Source organism: Podarcis vaucheri (genome assembly GCF_965113315.1).
Source record: "Podarcis vaucheri genome assembly, chromosome: 14".
Taxonomy (NCBI): Eukaryota; Metazoa; Chordata; class Lepidosauria; order Squamata; family Lacertidae; genus Podarcis; species Podarcis vaucheri.
Genome location: NC_138752.1, coordinates 50781511 through 50800691, shown reverse-complemented (window position 1 = coordinate 50800691; position 19181 = coordinate 50781511). Strand labels below are relative to the sequence as shown.

The following is a 19181-nucleotide window of genomic DNA, read 5'->3' as shown; positions in this document are numbered from 1 at the left end:
AGGGGGCCCCAGATCCATGACCTGTGTGACAGCTGGAAGATACAGAGGGGATGGTGTTGGCTCCCAGGGAGAGACGGTACAACTCCCAGCCCACTTACAGGCCATGAATCCCCACAAGGACAGGGAAGCTGCTGTTACAGATAGGTAGCCGTGTTGGTCTGCCATAGTCAAAATAAAGAAATTCCTTCCAGTAGCACCTTAAAGACCAACTAAGTTAGTTCTTGGTATGAGCTTTCGTGTGCATGCACACTATCTGAAGAAGTATCTTGGTATCTGAAGAAGTGTGCATGCACACGAAAGCTCATACCAAGAACTAACTTAGTTGGTCTTTAAGGTGCTACTGGAAGGAATTTCTTTATTTTCAGGGAAGCTGCTGGACATTGATTGATGGATTATATTTCTATGCTGATTTTCATTCAAACATTTTGATGTTGTCAGGGGTTCAGGAGCAGAGGTGAGGGCAAGGGAGGAAACAGAGAGCGAGGGGGAGGAGGCAGAAGAAAGGATGAGTGATGACGACGACCCGAGATCCCCGAGTCTTTCCAGTGAATCAGAAGATTCACAAAAAGGAGCACCAGTGGCCAGGGCAAGGGGGGAGACTAGGGGGACACCCCAGGAAGATAGAGCCAGAGGGGACTCAGAGGGGAGCAGTTGGAAATCGGGACCAGCGTCACCGCCAGAGAGCAGGGAAGAGGAAGGGCGCCAGGGCTCAAGCGCGGGCAGCTCACAACAGGAGGGAGGGCACGAGTCAGGAGTGGCCACACCTTCATCGGGGAGCGAAGTGACGGTTAGACGGAAAGTGGAAGGTTGGGCGCGCGCGCCAAGTTCAAGTGCACAGGAAGGTGGCGCAGTAGGCAGCCCGGAAAGGGAGCCAGGTCCTAAAGCCCGGCGCAAGGAGACAGGAGAGTCAGGGGGGTCAGCGTCAGAAGAATCCCGGAAGGAAGAGACCCAGGGGGGCAGAGGGACCCAGAGGAGAACCGTCAGGCGGAAAAGGTGGAGCAGGGCTAGGATATTAAGTTGGTGCACAAGGGGCGGAGACTCAGACGGAGCTTCGCCGATCTAAGCATAAGACGTAGAGTTGCGCGCAGCAGCTTGAGAATGGAGACTGTAACTCAATAAAGACTTTTATTTAACGATCGCTGGCTAGCGTGATCCTCTGTGAGCTAGGATCTGGAAGCAACCCTGACAGATGTATTCTTAATCTTTGTTGGAAGCCGCCCAGAGTGGCTGGGGAAACCCAGCCAGATGGGCGGGGTACAAATAATAATTTATTATTATTATATTATTATAAATGAGGAAATCCCTGCTTCAAGCAGTAAATAACAACGACATAATAGCATTACAAATACAGCATAACTCTCGTGGAATAATTAGCAAGTCGCCAGAAAAACAATTACAAATCATCAGTGAAACAATTTCAATTATAAGGCGCTATTAACAAAACAACTACTACAAAATAAACTAAATATCACAATTATAACCATGTTTTAGGACTACAGCATTCGTAATCTAGAAAGCAATATTAACGTTGGCAAAATAGCAGCCAAAATTAAACTAAGCGCTGTTCAATTCATACGCACACTCCCCACATCCCCATGACTGATAATCTTTCAATCTGTTCAGCTCATTAAAATGCCCAGGCACATACCATACTTTTCTGTGTATAAGACACCCCCATGTATAAGATGCCCCCTATTTTGGGGGACTCAAATATAAGAAAATGGGGGGAAATGGCACAGAGTTGTTGAGTTGAGCTATTTTTTTGCGGAGAATTGACCTGAATTGTTGAGCCCCCACACTCGTCGCTAAATGCACCTCCCGCCTGTCCCATCGCCGACAGAAGCTGCCAATCACCTGTCCGACTGTCAGTGCTTCAGCCAATCAACACCACCCATTGACGCAGCAACCAATAACACACACAATAGCCGCTGACAGCCTCGGCAGCAACCAATCATACGTCCACCCTATGCACTACCCGTGTATGAGACGCCTCCCACTTTTTAGCATGATTTTTCAAGAAAAAAACAGTCTTATACATGGAAAAGTACGGCAATACCCATGGCAGCGACTCCTTTCTGAAGGTTCCTCGGGCTGGAGGTGGGGTAGCCCCGGGGAAACCAACCCCCACATGATGACAAAGTCTCTCACCCCTACAGTTCTTCCTCTGGAAACAGCTCCCTTATGAAGACTCCTGGGGCTGGACGGTGGGGCAAGGCAGGTAGAAAAAGCCATTGCCTGGTGGACAGCACCATACCTGTCACCCCTCCACTTGAAAGCTTGGTGGGCAGGCAGGGAATCCCTTTGGAGCAACTTTGCTGCTCCTGTGCAGTCCTGAAACATTTCCTCCTGTTCTCGGGCTCCTGAACCTTGACGCTCTCTTCCTGGATCAACTGATTCTGACACATCGCTTTTCCCTATTTTCTAAGCCTCCACAAAGTGCTGTTCACAGAGCAGCCAGAGACCTACTACAAATGGGACAACTGGCCTCCCGAGAGCGACCGCAAGTAAGTCGGGGGCTTGGCTTGGCTTTATTTATTTATTTTTAAAACCCACAAAAGCCCAGGGGAAAAGGTTGTCACTGTTACGCAGAAAGATTATTGGCTAGTGTCAGGGAACTGCCATCGGCCAGAGGTGAGAGATAGAAGGGCAGTTGTGTTACAGGGAGCCTCCAAAAATCTTGCAAAGCAGTTCCTCTTCCGGGGAAAAGCCCCACCTCCAGTGGAGAGGAGGTGCAAGGACCAGAGGATGCTAGCAAGAACCTTAACACTGCGCCTTAGCCAGCCGGAGAGGAGGGAGGCACGCCTTTGCCATCACCCATCATGCACAGTAGTCTGGGGCGCAGGGAGGGGCAGAAAAGGCTGGGGGTGATGAAACTTTTTATGTTGGGGGAGGTACAAAAACAGACCACTCTGCTAGCGATGGAGCCAGACATGAACTTATGACACTCTTCACTGTAAATAGTTTGCACAAAAGTAAAGCCTGTAAAAGACAGGTCGGAGTCCTGCCTGGTTACTCTCGAGCAACAGAACTTGACAGCTAGGTTTGCTGATCACTTTGACTTTGCACCCCATATGGACTGACTCTTTGGAAGCCAGTAGCTCTTTCTCTCTCTCTCTCCCTCCCTCCCTTCCCTCCCACCAGCTTCTACCTCCGCCTCTGCTCTGAAGTGCCGATCCTCGAAGACACACTCATGCGCATCCTCGTGATCGGCCTGTCGCGGGATCTCCCCCTCGGCCCCGCCGACGCCATGGAGCTTGCAGACCATCTGGTGAAACGGGCAGCAGCTGTGCAGGCAGACGGTAGGATTCTGGCAGTGAAGCCTCGGTTTCGCATACCCACCAGTTTTATTTTGCTTATGCATCTCCAGGTGTAGAGTTGGAAGGGACCCGGAGGGTCATTTACGATGTGATAATCTTTATTGTCATTGTCAACGAAATTGAAAAATCCACATAAGACATTCAAAACCCAACAAGCCTGCTATCCCAACCTGGTTAGCCCCCTAAATGGTACCCCATTTCTAAATACAATATACTTCCATACAGACTCCTTACAATGTGTTTAAAACCAAAATCGCATTTGGATAGAAACTGTTTCGCAGACGGCTCGTCCTAGTCTTTATAACCCTGTACCTTCTTCCAGAAGGCAGAAGCTGAAATAGATCATTTCCAGGGTGCACACTTGTCGGGATTCAAGCCTGCCTTCAGGAGAAACTGGTCACTCTCCAGGCACCCGGCTTGAATCACCGATTGACCTCCCTGTCTGCTTTCCCGGCAAGATCCAGGCAGAGGTCGCGATCGGCGATCCTCCTCAGCGTAAGAAGAACACACCACTCTTTCCTGCCCCCCCCCCAGGGGCAGGGGAAAGAGATAGACAGAAACGTATTTACATGCCTTTATTTCTGTCTTTGCAGCGTTATAGAAAAACACGTCTGCTCTCTTCAAACTCCAACAGCAGAGAGAGAAACTCCACCTACTGTACTTCCTGTACAGCTCATATTACACTCTCAGCTAATTCCGGTGCTTCGCACTGTGAAAAGACTGTCCCTCTGTTTCCCACGGAAACAGTCCCAACATTCCCATTATGTTTTGCTTTCAAGCTGCCAGCTCGCGGCCGCATCGCTTCTATATCGTAACATACTCCCCCATATGAAGCAATGTGCGCAGCGAGCAAAGCGTGATCCAGAGAAGAAAACAAACAGTTGTTATACATATAACACTCCCCTGTTGTTTCAGTTCCACCCTTGGAACTACCCGCCACTGGTTTCCCCAGTGTACCTCTCTGGTTGTCTGACTTCCAAGGAATGAGTGTATCTGCATTACCTTGGCTAGGGAATGTAGTGTTACGCTTAGCAACTCTCTGTTGTGTCTTTGTCTCTGACTTAGACACACCTTTAACCTGTCTTGGGTTGTCCACAATAGTAACACATGCTACAGCTGAGTTAGCAAGCTATATCGTAACAACACTATCCTGCACTATCTCTGCAGCTTTCTTATGGCACCTGGAAGCATAGATTTGAGCCAAAGTGGGAAGAGTGTTCTCTCCGCAGTCTTTACAACCCTGGACAGCATTGTTTTCTCCCTGACCGTGCAGCTCCCAAACCACACACACGGACTAGTTCTAGTCTAGTTCTAGGTAGGAACTCAACAAAAGCGTCCATTGTTGTTGGACTCCAGTTCGCATCAGACCCAGCCGGGGTGGAGGAAGGATGTGCAGTGGGTGCGGGGCGTCCCGGGTTTCACCCCGGGGGTGTGTGTGACCAAATGCCGGGCAGCACTCACCGTGGGGCCTGCAGCGTGCCCGAACCATGCATCTCTCCTGGCAGACGCGTGGTGGCTTGGCATCCGCAGGTTCCACACTGCCCAAATGGTCTGCCTGCTGCCTCCCCCCCTCCCCCGGCTGTAGGGCAGCTGAGTGGGAAGAGGCAGGCAGACTCCGGAAGCCTTCTGTGCGGCTTGTGCCACCCTTGGGCACACCGCCCTAGGCACCCACTGGACCCAGCCAGCGCGGCTGTTGGCCAAGGACGATGGGGGGAAATGATAAGCAAGGCCGCAGTTTCCACCTTTCTACTATAAACGGTGTGAGGACTCCAGTTGAAAAGCAGGATGAACACCTGCCAAATAAATCAATCCTGTTTCTTAAAAAAAACACACAAGTTGCCCTTTTGTGTGCGTGTGTAAAGTGAAACCTAAGGGGCTAGCCCTCATGGCAGCAAAGAAGATACAGTCATACCTCTTGTTACGTTTGCTTCAGGTTAAATCTTTTCAGGTTGTGTCCCGTGGTGACCCAGAAGTACTGGAAAGGGTTACTTCCGGGTTTCGCCGCTCAGGCATGCGCAGATGCTCAAAATGAGGTCACGTGCATGCACAGAAGCGGCAAATCGCAACCTGCACAGACGCACAGACATGGATTGCGTCCTGCTCATGTTGCGAATGGGGCTCCGGAATGGATCCTGTTCGCAACCAGAGGTACCACTGTACAAATATGATTAGAGCAGAGTTTGCTCACAACCTCTGAGGCTAAATGGAGTCTAGGTGAGATTTCCAATCGAGGCAGAAGGACTTTTTCACTTATAAACTTCCCTGTGTCTTCCCAATGTATTTGTCTCTATTTCCCCACTCTTACTCATTTATTTTTCTATCCTGCTTTCTTTCTGCAAAGCTCCATGGGGCAGCATTCATGGGCATCATCCTATCTGGGCGACGGACCAAACCCAGGCCAGCTTAGCTGTGCTTTCTGTTACTCCTGTATAACCCAATTTCCTTATCCCCTTCATCGAATCTGCCCCGTTTTCCTTTAGGACTCCACTAGTTTTGAGTCTGCAGTCTTAAGAAATTGAATAGGACGGTTTTGCATCAACACACAGCTAACGATATACTTCTGCTTTCTTTAGATCTTGAAGTCTTGAGAGTAGAGAGGATCCAACTGATCGATGCCGTCTTAAACCTGTGCACTTACCACCACCCAGAGAACATCCAGCTGCCTCCTGGGTAACATTGGCATGCATGCAACTCTTGGGCTAGAGAGAATAACTTAATTTTATTGTGAGCAGAAAACATAAGGAAGGGGGGCAAGAATAGTAAACAGCTATGTCTAGAGCATCTTTGGGCAAGGGAAACAATATTTTATTTTAATTAAACTACAGCAATGCAATATGATTGTTTCTGTTTGCTTTGAAGGTACCAGCCTCCAAATCTGGCCATCTCTACTCTCTACTGGAAAGCTTGGCCTCTTTTGCTCGTTGTTGCCGCATTCAACCCCGAAAACATTGGTGAGTGTAATGAGGACAAAAAGTAGAGCCTGCTGGATCGGGCCCAGGGCTCATCTCGTCCAGCAACCCTATATCCCCTTACCAAACTACAGTGCTCTGAATGGCAGAAAGTCATTCCCTTTTCCTAGGAAGCTCAAGGAATTGTAGCTCTGTGAAGGGAATAGCGAGGAAACTCTCAGCATCCTTAACAAACTACAACTCCCATAATTCTTTGCTGGGGAAGCCATGGCCGTTTAATTGTATACAGTGTGTGTGTGTGTATATATATATCGTATTTTTGCTCTATAGGACGCACCCGACCATAGGACGCACCTTGTTTTAGAGGGGGAGAACAAGAGAAAAAAATCTCCCCCTCTCTGCTCAGCGCCCCTTCAGCGAAGCGTCAGGAGAAACGGAGCCCCTTCCATTTCTCCTCCCGCTTCACTGAAGGGGCGCTGTGCAGAGAGGGGGAGAATTTTTTTTCTTGTTCTCCCCCTCTAAAACAAGGTGCGTTCAAGGTGCGCTCAGTCGCCTTCAGTGAAGGCAACCCGAAGCCTCCGGAGCGCAGCGGTGGAGAGCTTCGGTGCACACCAACCCCTCTCGCTCTCCAAGCTTCAGTGAAGGCAACCCGAAGCCTCCGGAGTGCGGCGGGAGTTCCCGCTGCGCTCTGGAGGCTTCGGGTTCCTTTCAACCTGCTCTTTGGGGCTGGCAGGGGGAAGCCCCGCTTTCCCCCACCGCCAGCCCCAAAGAGCAGGTCAGGGAGCAGCGGAAAGGCTGCGCGTAGCCTTCCCGCTGCTCCCAGAGCTTGTGGGGCTGGCGGGGGAAGCCCGGGTCCCCCCCCCAAGCCCCAGGGACCACACATTCGCTCCATAAGACACACAGACTTTCCCCCTTAGATTTTAAGAGGAAAAAAGTGTGTCTTATGGAGCGCTAAATACGGTATATATATGTGTGTGTGTGTGTGTGTGTGTGTGTGTGTATATTTGTGTGTGTGTGTATGTATATGTGTGTGTGTGTATATATACACACACACACACACACAGTGGTGCCTCGCAAGACGAAAATAATCCGTTCCGTGAGTCTCTTCGTCTAGAAGAAGAAGAAGAAGAGTTTGGATTTGATATCCTGCCTTTCACTCCCTTTAAGGAGTCTCAAAGCAGCTAACATTCTCCTTTCCCTTCCTCCCCCACAACAAACACTCTGTGAGGTGAGTGGGGCTGAGAGACTTCAGAGAAGTGTGACTGGCCCAAGGTCACCCAGCAGCTGCATGTGGAGGAGCGGAGACACGAACCTGGTTCACCAGATTACGAGACTACCGCTCTTAACCACTACACCACACTGGCTCTAGCAGTTTTTTCTTCTTGCGAAGCAACCCTATTAGCGGATTAGCGCCATTAGCGGTTTAGTGGCTATTAAGGGCTTAGCGGCTTAGCGGCTAAAAGGCTATTAGCGGCTTAGAAAAAGGGGGGAAATCGAAAAAAATCGCAAGACTCGCAAGACGTTTTTGTCTTGCGAAGCAAGCCCATAGGAAATTCGTCTTGCGAAGCGCATCGAAAAACGGAAAACCCTTTCGTCTAGCGGGTTTTTCGTCTTGCGAGGCATTCGTCTTGCGGGGCACCACTGTATATAATAGCTGAGGGTGATGGGAATTGTATTCCAACGACTTCTAGAAGGCACCAGTTCAAGGAAGGAACTGACAGCCAAAAATAACACGTGATCTACTGGGGAGAGGTGTGTCATTGGGCAGAGTCCTGCAGAGAGCTGTGTTCAAACCTCTGGCTGTTCTGCATGGTGCCATCTCAATTCTCTCTCTCTCTCCCCCCCCCCACTTGTGTCTTAGGTCTGGCTGCCTGGGACGAGTACCCCACGCTAAAGATGCTCATGGAAATGGCCATGACAAAGTAAGTATGCTAATCCCGCCTATTTTGGGGAGCTGAAGCTTAGTCTGTACATAGGGCAGGATGTGGAGACTGATTCCCGAGTGGGCCAAGCGGATTGTACAATTTCTGGCTGCAGGTGGGTGCTGCGTTACCATTAAAAGAGTGGGGGAACCAGCTGAAGGCTGAAGATTAGCACAGGAGGTATCCTCCTGTCCTGACCACAGATGGAAACTCAAAATGGGAAGGGCTGGGAAGGCAGGGCAGGAGTTTCTGATAGCTCTGACTGAACAGCTTTTAACCTCGAAAGAGGCACTCTTTACAGTGCTCTGTGCTCCTGAGGTTGGTTTTATGTCCTCTTAACACCAGGGCCTTTTGGGTGGTGGTGCCTGCCCTCCTGAATGTGATTCCAGGGAACATTGTTGATCTTCTCCTGTGGTCATATATTCCCCCTCTCAGCAATTACTCCTACCCTCCTTGCACTCTGACGGACGAAGAGACCCGCACGGAAATGATCAGCCGCGAACTTCAGATCTCGCAGCGGGAGAAGCAAGAAATCCTCGCTTTCGAGGGCCACCTGGCGGCAGCGTCAACCAAGCAGACCATCACGGAGAGCAGCAGCCTCCTGCTGTCTCAGCTCACCAGCCTGGATCCCCAGTAAGTGGTCTCTGTTCCCCCAGGGCAGCCTTCTCCAACCCGGCGCCCTCCGTATGATTCGAACTGTGCCGGTTGGGGTGGATGGGAATTGTATTCCAAAGGAGAATGTGACACAAGTTCAGGTCTTTCAAAGTGGGGGGAAATCATGGGATGTACCACAAATGAAGGTGTGGGTGGTGGTGGGGATTCAATAGCCCTCCCTGTGGAATACCCTCCCATCAGACACCTCTTGGAAGACCTCTGAAAGCAGCCTTGTATGGGGAAGTTTTTAATGTTTGGTGATTTATTGTCTTTTTATGTGTTGGAAGCTGCTGTGAGTGGCCGGGGCAACCCAGCCACATGGGCAGGGTATAAACAAAAAAATTGTCATAATACAGTGGACGCTCGGGTTGCGAACGTGATCCGTGTGGGATGCACTTTCACAACCCACAGCGCCGCGTCTGCGCACACGGGGGTTGCGTTTCAGCGCTTCTGTGCATGTGCAAAGCATGATTCGGCACTTCTGCGCATATGCAAAGCGCGATTTAGCGCTTCTGTGCATGTGCGACCTCCGAAACCCGGAAGTAACCCGTTCCGGTACTTCCAGGTTTCGGAGCGTCTGTAACCTGAATAAACACAACCTGAAACATCTGTAACCCGAGGTATGACTGTAATGATTAAAACACTAAAACAAATAAAATTATTCAGTATAATACATAAAACATTGTACGCCTTGGGTGCAGGCTACCTGAAATACCATAGCTCTCTATACAAAGCTGCCTGGGTGCTAAGAGTCTCGAGTGAGCACCTTCTCCTGGTCTCATCAGCATCAGAGGCACGGTTGGCGATATGAGAGAGAGAGAGAGAGCCTTTTCTGCTGATCCCAAATTGTGTGGTTCCCTCCCGAGAGAGGCTAGTCTGGCTCCTTCCTTCTCATCCTTCTGCTGGCCGGCTAAACCTTCCTGTTCAGACCAGCCTTTGGAAACAAAGGTGCTGTTGATGCTGAACCCTGGACTGCTGGCAGGGTTTTCAATTGCTTTTTAAGATATTTCAACTCCTGATTTTAAGTAATTTGTGTTCTGTGCATTTTATAATGGTGTTAGCCACCTTGGATCCCAACTTCGGAAGGAAGGCGGGATACGAATAGATCAAATAAGCGGAAAATGTAGAGAGCCACAGAGTCCCCTCAGGGCAGCTGGCAGCCGGTACTAATACCGTGGTATCTCTGGTTGCGAACGGGATCCATTCCGGAGGCCCGTTCGCAACATGAGCAGAACGCAACCCACGTCTGTGCATGCGTAGGTCGAGATTCGCTGCTTCTACACATGCGCGTGATGTCATTTTGCGCGTCTGCGCATGTGCAAGTGGCAAAGAGTGGTGAAACCCGGAAGTAACCATTTCCGGTACTTCCACGTCGCCATGGGACGCAACCTGAAAACATTCAACCTGAAGTAAACGTAACATGAGGTTGTTGTTGTTTAGTCGTTTAGTCATATCCGACTCTCCGTGACCCCATGGACCAGAGCACGCCAGGCACTCCTGTCTTCCACTGCCTCCCGCAGTTTGGGCAAACTCATGCTGGTAGCTTCGAGAACACTGTCCAACCATCTCGTCCTCTGTCGTCCCCTTCTCCTTGTGCCCTCCTTCTTTCCCAACATCAGGGTCTTTTCCAGGGAGTCTTCTCTTCTCATGAGGTGGCCAAAGTATTGGAGCCTCAGCTTCAGGATCTGTCCTTCCAGTGAGCACTCAGGGCTGATTTCCTTCAGAACGGAGAGGTTTGATCTTCTTGCAGTCCATGGGACTCTCAAGAGTCTCCTTCAGCACCAGAATTCAAAAGCATCCATTCTTCGGCGACCAGCCTTCTTTATGGTCCAGCTCTCACTTCCATACATTACTACTGGGAAAACCATAGCTTTTACTATACGGACCTTTGTTGGCAAGGTGATGTCTCTGCTTTTTAATATGCTGTCTCGGTTTGTCATCGCTTTTCTCCCAAGAAGCAGGCGTCTTTTAATTTCGTGACTGCTGTCACCATCTGCAGTGATCATGGAGCCGAAGAAAGTAAAATCTCTCACTGCCTCCATTTCTTCCCCTTCTATTTGCCAGGAGGTGATGGGATCAGTGGCCATGACCTTAGTTTTTTTGATGTTGAGCTTCAGACCATATTTTGCGCTCTCCTCTTTCACCCTCGTTAAAAGGTTCTTTAATTCCTCCTCACTTTCTGCCATCAAGGTTGTGTCATCTGCATATCTGAGGTTGTTAATATTTCTTCCGGCAATCATAATTTTGGCTTGGGATTCATCCAGCCTAGTGACTGTACTAATATTTTTTTTCTTTGTGCACTGTCGGTCTGACAGCTTTGCCCTAGCCGCTCTGGCCTGTGTGCTGTCCTTTGCCTGTGCTGTCTCGCGTCTGCCTTCCCTCGGGGCAGACAGGCCTTTAGCAGCCTTCAGGGAAGCAGTGGAGGTGTGGGGAGTGTTGGGAGAAAAGCCAAGAGACCCCTTTGTGTTCCCTTCTCAGGGGCCCCCCTCGCCGGCCACCTCAGCCTGTCCTGGACCAGGTGAAAAGCTTCAACCAGTCTCTCCGCTTGGGGCACCTCCTCTGCCGCAGCAGACACCCCGACTTCCTGCTCAACATCATCCAGAGGCAGGTGGGTCACCCCCAGAGCTGGGAAGTGCCATGTGTGTGTGGGGGGGGGGGAATTGAAGGCAGGGGAATCGAAGGCAGCAGAGGGCTGCCGCTTGGTTTCATCATTCTGAATGCGATCCATCGGGAAACGGGGAGCCTTTGGGGTCGCACCAAATGGTTCGACTCAACGTCTGGATGCGCTGAGAATGTTGGAGCAAGGATTGTTCAATTGGAGCAAGACTGAAAGAGGGTTGGGAGGAGATGGAAGGGTGAGGCTGGAAATGGGGCGGCTTTTGTAGAGTGTTGGGAACGGCACACGGTTGCCTCTGCTTGGTGGCGGCCCTCTGTTTGCAGAATTCCTCCACCACCCCAGTTATTTGGTCGATCCCAACAGTTCCGGCTTTCCAACCAGCTTCAAAGACCCATTCATTCATTCATTCATTTCATAAAATGTATACACCGCAGGATATATTTTTTTTTAAAAAAAAACACCTCAAAGCAATTTACACAGAGAAGAAAACAATAAAATTCTCAGTGAAAACTTAAAAACAATTAGAACATTTGAAAAATTAAGACCACGTAAACTAAAAAACAAGATTTAAAGGCATGTCAACATTCTGGGTATCTGGGTAGGCTTGCCTAAGTAAAAAAATGTTTTTTTCAAGCACCTTAAAGAGTGCTGCCTGTTACCAATAGTTCCAAAGTGTAGTAGCCTCCTCACTCAAAAGATGGATTTCTTACAGATGTGGAGCAGGTATTGTGTGGCGCCAGTAGCAGTGCCCGTTCTGCAGCCTGAAGCAGCCGAGCGGGCTTATTTTTTATTTATTTTATTTATTGAATTTATATACTTCCCTATACCCAGAGGTCTCAGGGCTTAGGTGGGCTGAGGCAGTCCCACAGGTAAACCTGACCCTCTTCTTCTTTAGGCGTCTTCGCAATCGATGCCATGGCTGGCAGACCTGGTTCAGTCCAGCGAGGGCTCCTTGGATGTTCTCCCGGTGCAGTGCCTTTGTGAATTCCTTCTGCACGACGCCGCTGACGAATCCGCCTCTGGCGAGGAGGAAGAGGAAGGAGAAAGCAAAGAGCAGCGTGCTAAGAAACGAGAGGTAGGTGCTCTCTATTTGCATCAGCCGCTAGCCATAGCAATAAAGCAAAATAAAATTTAACGAAGACAGAGGTGAAAACCTAACTATACAAAGTGCAGTCTGGAGGTTTAAATTAATAATCAAACAATAGAAAGGGCATAGTAGCAATGGTTGAGCGACCTTTTATGGATAGTAGTAGAGAGGTAAGAAGCTCAGTCCTTGACTCTTTATGCGAGCTAGAAGTACATGAGCTACTGATGCCATCTCCACACGGACACAACCATATTTCCAGCGGGATTTTTTTGAAATCGACCCTCAAGTGAGGGAACTGCCAAAACGCCCTTGGAGCTGGATATCAGGCTGAACGATGGGGGTGGAGATGCTCCTTCAGATACAGTGGTGCCTCGCAAGACAAAAAGAATCCGTTCTGTGATTCTCTTCGTCTAGCGGTTTTTTCGTCTTGCGAAGCAAGCCCATTGACGGATTAGCGCTATTAGCGGCTTTTAGCGGCTTAACTGCTGATCGGATCAGCTGATAAGTGGCTTAGCGGCTTAGAAAAAGGGGGGGAAGGGAAAAAAACCAGCAGGAACTCGCAAGACATTGTCGTCTTGCGAAGCAAGCCCATAGGAAATTTGTTTTGCGAAGCACCTCCAAAACAGAAAACTCTTTCGTCTAGCGAATTTTCCATCTTGCGAGGCATTCGTCTTGCGGGGCACCACTGTATACAGGGCTGAGGCCACATAGAGCTTTAAAGGTCAGCACCAACACTTTGAATTGCACTCAGAAATGTACTGGGAGCCAATGTAGGTCTTTTAGGACCCGTGTTATGCGGTCCCGGTGGCTGCACCCAGTCACCAGTCTGGCAGCAGCATTCTGGATTAGTTGTACTTTCAGAGTCACCTCCAAAGGTAGCCCCACGTAGAACGCATGGCAGTAGTCCAAGCGGGAGATAACTAGAGCATTCCCCACTCTGGCGAGACAGTCTGCAGGCAGGTAGGGTCTCAGCCAGCGTACTGGATAGCGTTGGTAGACAGCCACCATTTGTTAAGGTTGCTGAGGGTTGTTAAGAGAGCCCAATGTTCCTCTCAGAGCTACCATTTCCCCAGAGTTTCCTGTGAAGCGGAATTGATTGCTCAACCACTCTGGGGGTGGTTGCCCTGTGAGGGGTACAGGAGATCTCCTAAACACCCTCAGCACCCTTAGCAAACTGCAGCCCCCATAATTCTCTGGGGGAAGCCAGAGACCACATCACACGACCTACACTGGCTCCCAGTCCATTTCCGAGCGCAATTCAAAGTGTTGGTGCTGACCTTTAAAACCCTAAACGGCCTCGGTCCAGTATACCTGAAGGAGCGTATCCACCCCCATCGTTCTGCCCGGACACTGAGGTCCAGTGCCAAGGGCCTTCTGGTGGTTCTCTCACTGCGAGAGGCCAAGTTACAGGGAACCGGGCAGAGGGCCTTCTCGGTGGTGGCACCTGCCCTGTGGAACGCCCTCCCATCAGATGTCAAAGAGAAAAACAACTACCAGACTTTTAGAAGACATCAGAAGGCAGCCCTGTTTAGGGAAGCTTTTAATGTTTAATAGATTCTTGTTTTTTTTAATATTCTGTTGGAAGCTGCCCAGAGTGGCTGGGGAAACCCAACCAGTTGGGCGGGGTATAAATAATAAATTATTATTATTACTACTACTACTGTTTAAAGGGCCTCAGAGCTCTTCAGATGCACGGTGCGGATGCGGCCTGAGCGGTTCTTTGAACCCCAGCCTCCTTTGCCCTGGCCTTCCCACGTTAGCTGCTACCCCACATCAGCTCTCAGCGGTCCAGTAGCTGGGGAACCGCTGGGAAGAAACAGCGACCTCTTTCTCCACAGAGGCAGCAGAAGCAGAGGCAGCTGCTTGGGCGCCTCCAGGACCTGCTGTTGGGACCCAAGGCCGACGAGCAGACCACGTGCGAAGTCCTCGACTATTTCCTGAGGCGCCTCAGCTCCTCCCAGGTGGCCTCGCGGGTGCTGGCCATGAAGGTAAGGAAGATGGCGAGGACTGTGTCGCCGGGCCTCTCTTGAGCCTCCTGACAACGGGACCGCTTCACGGGAAGACGTTTCTTCAGCTCAAGAAGACAGGCAGCTTATTCCACTGGTAGCTTGGGCATCTGTTGCCCTCTGTACCCATTCGGATGTGGGTTTCAAATAAAAGGATAAGATTCAAATGGCAGTGAGCACAACGAGTGCAGCAAAACATGCCGATATATTATTAAATCCTAAGCTGATGGAGAGTTAAGCAGGGTCTTCAGTCAACTCTCCATTCCAGGTTGTTTATTATTATTATTATTATTATTATTATTATTATTATTATTATTATTATTATATTTTCTAGCTGACATTCCACGGCTTCTGAGCAAATGCAGCCCTCACTAGACTGTTTAGGGTTTGGGGGGTGTTTTACTCCCTTTGTTGGCTTCTTTGAAAGATAGTTTTGCCACCGAGCCTTATGAGGAGTGATTGAGGGAATTGGGTATGTTTAGCCTGGGAAAAGGGGAGGCTGAGAGGAGACAGTAGGACTGTTGTCCTTTTCCCCCCCTCTTTGCTGTCTGATGCTAGAGAGAGAGGGAGCCATGTTGCAGTGCTCCGTGTGTGTTTAGATGTAAATAAAGTAGATTAGCCAAAATGCTGAGTTGCTGAGATCTGTCACGCAAGCTGCAAAGACTGTGGATCCCTACGTGTGCCGGTGTCTGTTGGCATTGGTCACTGTGATGTTCAGGCTGAAGAAAGCTTTTGAAGCTCCCGAATGATCGACCAGGAGGGAGAGAACACGCGTCAGTTGGGCATGTGTCTCTGCCAGGGTCCTACTCGAGTGTAGGGCTGAGCTCCTGACACTGCCATGGACTCTTCAGTTGAGATTTCTGCATTGCAGGGGGCTGGATGACCCTCAGGGTCCCTTCCAACTCTTCAATTCTTAGTGGTCTCTGTATTGTATTGATCTGCCTCTGTCCTTCCTGCAGGGCCTGTCTTTGGTGCTTTCAGAAGGAGGACTCCGTGACAGAGAGGAGAAGGACCACCCTATGGAGGAAGACTCTGGGGACTCAGAGCTCCTGCAGGGCTACCAGTGGCTCCTACGCGACTTGCCCAAACTGCCCTTGTTTGACAGCGTTAGGGCCGCCACTGCTGTTGCTTTGCAGCAGGTAAGATCTCCTGCTCGGGGCGACACGGAAAATGGCTCCATTTCAGTTGCTAATCCGACTTGTTTCTCGGTTTAGTTCAAAATGCTGGCCTTCACCTTGTAAGGAACTGATGGCGAGCTGGTCTTTGACCGTAATAAATGATCTATCTAAGAACTGATGGGCTTGACACCAGGGCACCCTCTGAAGAGCCCCAGTCCACGTGCTACATAGCTAGAAAAGCAGTACTGGGCCCTCTTCCCCCCTCCCCATAAATTTTACTGAAAGTAATCTAAATAAAAATGAAGAAAGAAAGAAAGAAAGAAAGAAAGAAAGAAAGAAAGAAAGAAAGAATACAAAGCCCTCTCTCAAAGGTAGATTTTAATCCTTAATTCTTTTTAAAAGAGTTTTATTTTTATTATTATTATTTTAGTTTTATTAGTTTTTCAATTACAGTCCCATAATAGCCTCATTATAACAATACCGATTTATAGTACAATTATTAATACCAATTGTTCAAATACTGAATTATATAATTTAGATGAGGGGGCATGCTAAATTTGATGGTTTGATTATTTCCTTTATTTCTGCGTTCCAAAATCTTATTAATTTCAATTACATTCGGGTCATGATAATAATCCCTCATACAACAACTGCAATATTAATCACTTCTATTTGTGTCGACCCATTAAATGGTTTATAAAACTGCAAGTGAGGAACTCAAAACTAGATCCTTGTTCTTCCTGTGTGCGGTGGTTATTCTGTCCGCGGTGTTTCTTCCTGTCTTTGAAAGATGTTATGTCTTTCTTTCCCCCGGTTGTTGCTATTATCCCTCATGTCTTGGATGGAGCTATCTTAAGCCTTATTTCACCCAGAAGGGGCTGGACACCCCCCCCCAGCTCTCACCTGGGAGCTTCCAGTTTATCCTCCTAGTCTCCCACCCGGGGAGATCTTCCCTTCCCTGCCTCTTACACAGGTTCCTCATTGACCCAGAGTAGAGGGGACACACACACACACACACACACACCAGAAGCAAAAGAAAGAAAAAAGAAACACAGCCCAACAAGACAATAACAATAATCCACCAACAGCATACAAATCAATATGGCAAACCTGATCCAAAACACCCACCCACCCCACTCACACACGAAAACAAAGACCACCACAGCCAACCACAAATGAACAGCCACACCCCAGGCCAACCCCAACCTCTCTCACCACCAAAGGAACACAAATGAACAGCACGAGCAACGCTGACACCAAACCCTACATACATTAAGCAAAATAGAAACATCACCACCCGACCCCCACCCCATCTTCCACCCCTCCCCACCCCCAATGTCTCAACAAATGAAACTGATTTGTAAAAATGTTACATGGAAACAATATAAGAGACAGTACACATACTTCTGTAAAGCAAAATAAAAAAATTCCTTCCAGTAGCACCTTACAGACCAACTAAGTTAGTTCTTGGTATGAGCTTTCGTGTGCATGCACACTTCTTCAGATACACTGAAACAGAAGTTGCCAGATCCTTCTATATAGTGAGAAGGTGGGGAGGGGTATTACTCAGAAGGGTGGTGGGAATGGGAGATTGGCAGATAGCTGAGATGAGCCTGTTGACGACTCTTAACGACTGCAATAGGTCTTACAGGAAAAGGCAAGGGGTGAGAAGGTGAAAAATGGCTTAGTCATGTATTATGAGATAAGAATCCAATGTCTTTGTTCAGACCAGGTCTCTCCATGGTTTTAAGTTTGGTAATGAGTGCAATTCAGCAGCTTCTCTTTCCAGAACCTATCTGTTCTGTAAAGCAAGAAAATCTTTAATAAAATAAATGAAAAAAGAAAGGAAAGAGAGAGAAATAAAATAAAAAGGGTTTCCCAGTTTTCTGTTAGTCAGTGTTGAGCCCTCTTGAGGCTGAGAAACACAATTCTTTCTGCCATTTCCAGGCCATCCACATGGAGACGGATCCTCAGACGATCAGTGCTTACCTGGTTTACCTTTCCCACCATGCTCCAGTGGAGGAACAGGGGCAGCACAACGATCTCGCGCTGGTGAGAGAGAGAGGCCTTCCGTTTTAAGGGCCGAACACACAGCTCTGTGGTGGTTCCCTCTTCACGTTCTCCTTAGCGGGTTCTTTGGGGACATTTCTGGACTTCAGCTCCCATCACCCCTCACTACTGGCCGCCCTGGGAGGGCTGATGGGAGCTGGAGTTCAAACACATCTGGAGGGCCACAGGTACCTGGCGCCTCTTCTAAGTCCAGTCGTACCTTGGTTCTCGAACGCCTTGCAGCTCTAACGTTTTGGCTCCCGTACGCCGCAAATCCGGATGTAAGTGTCCTGGTTTGGAACGTTCTTTGGAACCCAAACATCGGCCACTGCTTCCGATTGAGTGCAGGAAGCTCCTGCAGCCAATCGGAAGCCGCATCTTGGTTTCCGAATGTTTTCGGGAAGTCGAACGGACTTCCAGGACGGATTAAGTTTGAGAACCAAGGTTCCACCGCAATGGGCTTCCGAAAACCAGCTGCTGGAAGCTGCAGAAGGGGGAGAGAACTCCTGTTCTTGGGTTTTGCTTGCAGGTTTCCCACGGTTGTCTGGTGTGAGGACAGGACTTTGGACTAGGTGTGTTCTGTTAATGCCTGCTTGTTATTAACTGATAACCTGTGGACCTCTTTGGATAGCTGGGTTATTTGAGAGGCAATACCTCTAATTTGGAGGGACGCGGGTGGCGCTGTGGGTTAAACCACAGAGCCTAGGACTTGCCGATCAGAAGCTCGGCAGTTCAAATCCCCACGATGGGGTGAGCTCCCGTTGCTCGGTCCCTGCTCCTGCCAACCTAGCAGTTCGAAAGCACGTCAAAGTGCAAGTAGATAAATAGGTACCTCTCCGGCGGGAAGGTAAACAGTGTTTCTGTGCACTGCTCTGGTTTGCCAGAAGCGGCTTAGTCATGCTGGCCACATGACCCGGAAGCTGTACGCCGGCTCCCTCAGCCAATAAAGCGAGATGAGTGGGCAACCTCAGAGTCGTCTGCGACTGGACCTAATGGTCAAGGGTCCCTTTACCTTTTACCTCTAGTTTGTTGAAAGATATGCTCAACCATTCTTGCAATTAGAGTTAATTAGAGTTAATTGGGTGCTCTCCCTGCTTGCTATTCCATCCTCTCTTAGCGACACAGGATCAGCTTTCCCCATTGCTGGATCCAGTTCCACTCTCTCACCTTGAATACTCTCCCCACACTCACAATCATCTTCGAGGGAAGAAAACCAGTTTTTTGTTGGAACTATAAAAGCAGATTTGTTTTTTAAAAGTCCTCTATTTTAGATTGTTTGGGAACCGGTGAGAGAGCTACATCCTCTGGGTCCCTGTAGCGTTTACTAGCAGGCATAGCGTCACCGTGGGGCGTAAACAAGGAAAGGTTTCCCCAACCAAAGAAGAAAAAATAGAAAGTGCTCCGTTTGTTCAATTTAAGAGCTTCTCTGTGTGGTGACTGCCAGGAGTTCCAGGAACAAAGTCTAGAAGGGAGCTGGCGGTTAATAGAGAGCAGCTGGCGGC

General features: G+C 49.2%; 1 protein-coding gene across 1 annotated transcript in view; it reads left to right on the top strand.

The window, feature by feature from the left end:
- INTS1 (integrator complex subunit 1) overlaps positions 1-19181 on the top strand; it is an 87117-nt gene that overhangs the window by 21518 nt on the left and 46418 nt on the right. Inside the window, exons 13-23 of the mRNA XM_082199599.1 lie at positions 2427-2504; positions 3142-3299; positions 5891-5987; positions 6177-6268; positions 8088-8148; positions 8584-8781; positions 11281-11410; positions 12315-12494; positions 14345-14494; positions 15472-15651; positions 17578-17682. Coding sequence (XP_082055725.1) covers positions 2427-2504; positions 3142-3299; positions 5891-5987; positions 6177-6268; positions 8088-8148; positions 8584-8781; positions 11281-11410; positions 12315-12494; positions 14345-14494; positions 15472-15651; positions 17578-17682 — 1429 coding nt within the window. The remainder of the gene's footprint in view (positions 1-2426; positions 2505-3141; positions 3300-5890; positions 5988-6176; positions 6269-8087; positions 8149-8583; positions 8782-11280; positions 11411-12314; positions 12495-14344; positions 14495-15471; positions 15652-17577; positions 17683-19181) is intronic.